The 5133-nt window shown below is 43.4% G+C and overlaps 1 protein-coding gene across 4 annotated transcripts in view; it reads right to left on the bottom strand.

Moving 5' to 3' along the window:
• Positions 1-2797, bottom strand: part of SMG7 (SMG7 nonsense mediated mRNA decay factor) — a 30751-nt gene extending 27954 nt beyond the window's left edge. For 3 of the 4 annotated variants that reach the window (XM_009994651.1, XM_009994650.1, XM_009994649.1), the window contains exons 1-3: positions 2773-2779; positions 1368-1485; positions 278-410 (exon numbers count right to left, since the gene is read on the bottom strand). In XM_009994651.1, coding sequence (XP_009992953.1) covers positions 278-410; positions 1368-1485; positions 2773-2779 — 258 coding nt within the window. Of the gene's footprint in view, positions 1-277; positions 411-1367; positions 1486-2772 lie in introns of all 4 variants that reach the window. The other variant, XM_009994652.1, reaches the window with a different exon arrangement.
• Positions 2798-5133: the final 2336 nt, after the last annotated feature.

The following is a 5133-nucleotide window of genomic DNA, read 5'->3' on the forward strand; positions in this document are numbered from 1 at the left end:
AAAGCACCACTGCTTGATCTAGAACAGCAATACCTTCCTACACAAAGGGAAAAGAACAGCTTTTACCCACTTAAAACTGACTCTCCCACCCTTCCTCAAAGAGATTACATGCTAGTATGACATAGAGCTCATCTCATGAGCAGTTGCTGGAGCAGCACAGGAGATTTGACAGCCGAAGCTTTGCAAAGAAACCACGCACAAGCAGCCTAAGACTGAAGCATGCTTGCTTCCAGATCATGCCAATATGCCACAGCCAACATGTTTTTTTGCAACTCACCTGTGTGTAGAAGCCACTAGCTGCCTCTAAGAACAGAGAAAGGTTGGCCTGAACTTCACTCCGATTCGGATTTGCTCTGTTTTTCGCCTGACCCTGTAGCGTCGTGATCTGATTTTTAAAGGCATGATTCCAACTGAAAAGAACAGTTTCCCTTTTTACTTCAGAAGCATCTTATGCAGGTGGCATAAGTAACAGGAAAGAACTGTTTAATGACATAGCACCAGACATGGAAATGAAGAATATTCAAATTCAGACAGCATTCAGATTAGAAATAATGTTAAACACAGAACTACCTTTCCTCACCTCGGGTAAGGAGTGAAACAGATCCTGATACTATATAGCTAAAACTGTAACAACATTCATATTTGCTTGTAATTGTTGCTTTAGGCAGCACAGTGCTTGGTCCCTCCCTGAAACAGGATATGAGGTGTAGAAATCAGGGTTAAAAATCATTCAAAACTGGAGGCGTGGCCAGGACAACTCAGCCAGCCTACTCCTCTTGCTTTCCTAGTGCTGGAAAAACTACATGCTTCTCTGAACTAAACCTGTTACAACCCATGTCTGTGTCTTAACTAACAGGGAATGGACTCAGGGCATGGAGAAAACCCAACAGAATTTCCCCTGATTCTTAACTTGCCCTGAGCACCCCATAAAATGCTCCTCCCTCTGCCCAGCCCTACCTCAGAGGGCTTGAAGTGAGGGCTTTTAGCAGCTACTCAGCTCCTGCCAGACCTTGCTCAAAGCTCCAGTTGATTATATCAGGCAAATTTCCTCCTTTCTGGAAACTCCAAACTTCAGCACTTTCCTGACAGCACAGCAGAAGGATGTTTCCCAGCTCTTTCCCTTCCATCTGGCTCACCTCCTGCATGACATGGTTGCTACTAACCTGCCAGAGGTAAAATCCTAACCTATTGGATGCTCTTCATGGCTCTGAGGTGCATTCTCATGTTTCACCCACAGCACAGCTCTCATTTTAAAGAAAGTAAAACAACAATTTCATAGGATTCAAATGCTTTTCTGCAAGTCTCATGGTTTGCTGCTCATTAGCCCAGATTATTTTATATGTATACAAATTTATTGAGGTACTTACAGATCTTGCTCCACTTTTTTATCTAAAGCATATTCCAAATCAGTCACTAGCATTTTCTGATATAAGTCCTGGAGAGCCTGTCTGGATGTCCAGACTTCTGCTGGACCCAGCTTCGAATCTGTGCAAGAAAAACAAAGACACAACAGGTTTTGTAATACTCAAATGTACAGAGTTACAAATTAACTGATTTTTCACTCATTTACCAAATGAAAGAATGCAGCAAAGTGTAAGATATCCAAAGCTGGACACCCTCTTTTATTGCAAATTTATCAGAACAGTGAAATACAACAACTAGAGAGGGATTTGGGATTAACTGATTAGTTTCCTACAACACCAGAACTAGACATGAGCAAAGTCAGCAGCTGGCTCAAGTTAAAAAACCAAAACAGATGCAAGGAGGTGATTCTCCATAAGTCACTAAGCCACAGAGCTTCTTGAAATTGGTTGAACTTTGAAAAATTTCCAGAGTAGCCAAAAAAAATTAGGAGAAAAGAAATTCATCAAGGATGCTAAATCAGACAGCCTGTGGAGCCAGTGCTGTTGGTATTCAGGAGAAGACTGTGGGTAAGCACTACTGCATGCTTGCCACTTTCTAACTCTGGTAGCCACCCACTTCCCACCAGGAAGGGTGAAGGTTTGGACTGCTCCCTGCTACCCAGAGTCACAAAGTGCCATTTCCCACGCCTCACACTACCACTGGAGCTGGGTTTGCAGGAGAGGGAGGGATGGGCCCTACCCCAGGGGCACCATCCTGCTGCTGGAGCAGCCACTCCTGCTGGGGCAGAGGGATTCAGGCGGCTAAAATGTTCCTACAGGGACTGCACCAAACAGCTTCATGTGCTAACCCAAGGCAGTAAGCAGGGTTGAGCACAGGTTCATCAGGCAAGCTGCTTGTTCTGCATGGCTGATCCATGAATATGAAACATTTCCATTTGCAGTAAATACATAGAGCTTAAAACAGCTTGTAGGACTTTGGAGCACCTATGGACTGCACTTCCATAACACATGTGGTAGCTTTCAGATCAACATTTCTATCAGCCAGGTTTCCCAAAGCAGTCCAGATCCCTGCTAATCACAAGTAGAGCAGTTCCTGTTGTAGTCTGGACAGGAGTCCCTTTCTCATCCCCCAAAGGAGAACACAACTGGAAAGCAGCAGGAGTGTGACCTCCACCTCCAGTGCTTTAAAACACCCAAACTTTAAAAAATACATGTATTTTAGATACAGGAAAGAGAGACAACTTGTTACAATGCTACTTATTTATATACAGAAGACAAACCTTAAAATAACATCACACACTTTCTAGAGAATTCTTAGGAACAATAAGCCTAAGAAACACATAACAGGAAAACAAAAATAGGAATCAAGTATTAACAACTAGATCAACTGTATAATAAAGGCAATTACCTGTCATGTCAGCCTTCAGGACTTCTGCCTGCCTGTAAAAAAATAAATACAACAATAAATTACAAATAGACTGATCAAAGTAATTGAATTATGCTAAAGCACGTTCATGCAACAGTGAGTACAGAAAGAAGGGCCAGCTCCATGGAGGCTGCCTATAACCTCCATGCAGTATGGATTTAAGCTGTTCAACAGAATCATTTCCTCTAATTCATACCATAACAAAAGTCAACTACTTACTTTCCCTGCTTGGCTTAAGCCTCTTTCAGAAAAGATACAAAATAAAAAATGCTTGTGCTGTATTTTAAGCTGTACCTGGCAGGAGTGTCCTGCCAACACTTGTGATACCTGCTTACCTGTGAATTTGATATTAACCTTCAGTTGTCACACGTGAAATGTGGTAGCCAACACAGTCAGAGCAAAGCACACTCCCACCTGTGCCTGTCACCACATTGCTACAAGCCCTCCTGCCCCTCCGTGCTGCACTAGCTTTCCTTGAAAAGAGGCAAGGAAAGGATTATGGTTTCCCCAATTACCTCTCTTCCTTGAACTACCTCCCTAGAGTCATGGTTTGATCAGCATTTCAAGAAAAAAACCAAAACCACATTCAGAAAGAAAGAACTACAACTACAGGTGACCAACTCTGTTGGCACTACAGGTGACTCCTTTGCTGAACATCCTCTGCAAATCCCCGTTGCTGGTGGAACCTGGCAAATCACTTCTCAAAGAGAGGAACACCAGGACACAGCTCTCAAAGAAATCCTAACAAATGGTGATCAGTGGCTGATAGAGCAGGCAATCGAGATGCTGTGCCTAAGCACTGTATCCATGGCATGTAAAACTGACACAGGGCTAACAGGCTGCCTGGTATGGGTGGCTTCTGGTGAAACATGTCCCTTTTCCTTTTGCTACACTCTAATGTTCACATATCATCTATCTGCAAAGAGTGCAAGCTTTCCATACCAAACGTGGAACCCTCCAAGAATATGAAACACACACTTCCACCTGCTTCCCTCAGCAAAAAAAACAACTAGATGAAGTTGCAGTGACTAAGATGCAAGTCAAATGCCAGCTTGGGAAAGAATGGAGAGCCAGGAGAAAGCACCAGCTACTCCCTAAACAGGCTTCAGAAACAAGCATAAACTCTCTCTTGCCAATACAAACTTGTGGTGACTGTAAAAAACAGTTTTTCAGGTTGTTCTGGGTTCTACCGACTGGCCACAAATTATAAGGAAGTTTTTGAAATCCACATCAGGATTAAAAAGATGTAAGAGTGGAAAAATGCTTCACTAGGAACATGTAAGTCCTTTTACAACATTTCTATTTATTAAATGCAATAATAATCTATAGCACCTCACTTAAATTAAGAATATCTTAACCAGTGCCAGAAGTAAATCTGTATGTTCCTCACCTGCTTCGCAAATTTAATCTACTTTTTAATCTACAAATTTAATCTAAAGGTACCTTTTTTCATTTCTCCCAAGAAGGCATTAATACAGTTGTTCAACTCCTATCAACAGGGTACACTGGAAGAAGAGAAAACCTATCATTACTGACGCGTAATGGAGAAAGCTGCACGCCTGAGAAACATGTCCCATCCACATGGAGGCAAGGAGAGGACAAGTATGCCCTCCCCATCGCTGCAGCTCAGAGCATGGGAAAGAGCAGATCTTTTCCCCCACCCAGCTTAGGAGAGCCAGGGGACAGAAGTGTTGCCTTGGGAGTCTTTGCAGTGCTGACCTGCAAGTCTGCTCAAGCACAAAGCCGAGCGAGCACGGCGCTGCTCCCACTTGGCAGCAGCAAACGCCGCCGCTCTGAAGGAAAAGCTGCCTTTGCTCAGGTGGAGGAGTCTCTCTTTTTCTGAATGGCCAGCCAAGTTAACAGTTTGGCTTGTGCTTTAAACACCTGCTGGTTGTGCAAACTTTTTCTTGGAGCTGAGAAGATGATCTGCAGTGCCAAAGCTGTGAATCCTACCAAGAGACATGCAGCACCGCTCTGGCAAACAGGAGCCCAAAGTTCTCCTCCAGGGTAAAAGGCTCTGTCCTTCAAAAGCCAAGAAGTGCTCCGTGTGCAGAACCACCTTCCAGTCTGTTACATACTAATCTATAATGGGGAAAATACAAGTAACACCACCAAAAAGGCTCTTTTCATCAAGTTTTAACTAGCCTGGAGAATTTCAGAGAAGAGAGCCTCAGCCTCTGTGTCGACACAACTGCTGACAGATGCTCTGTAAATGCACAGCCCTAAGAACAAGGCTGGACCTGAGCCCATACCAAAAAGATTAATTTTTATAACACCTTTTCTGGAAGAAAATACTCACAGGTTTACAGAACAAGAGCCTTTACTGCTAATCTCATCAGTAGT

This window comes from Chaetura pelagica, unplaced genomic scaffold, assembly GCF_000747805.2.
Source record: "Chaetura pelagica isolate M959 unplaced genomic scaffold, ChaPel_1.0 scaffold363, whole genome shotgun sequence".
NCBI lineage: Eukaryota > Metazoa > Chordata > Aves > Apodiformes > Apodidae > Chaetura > Chaetura pelagica.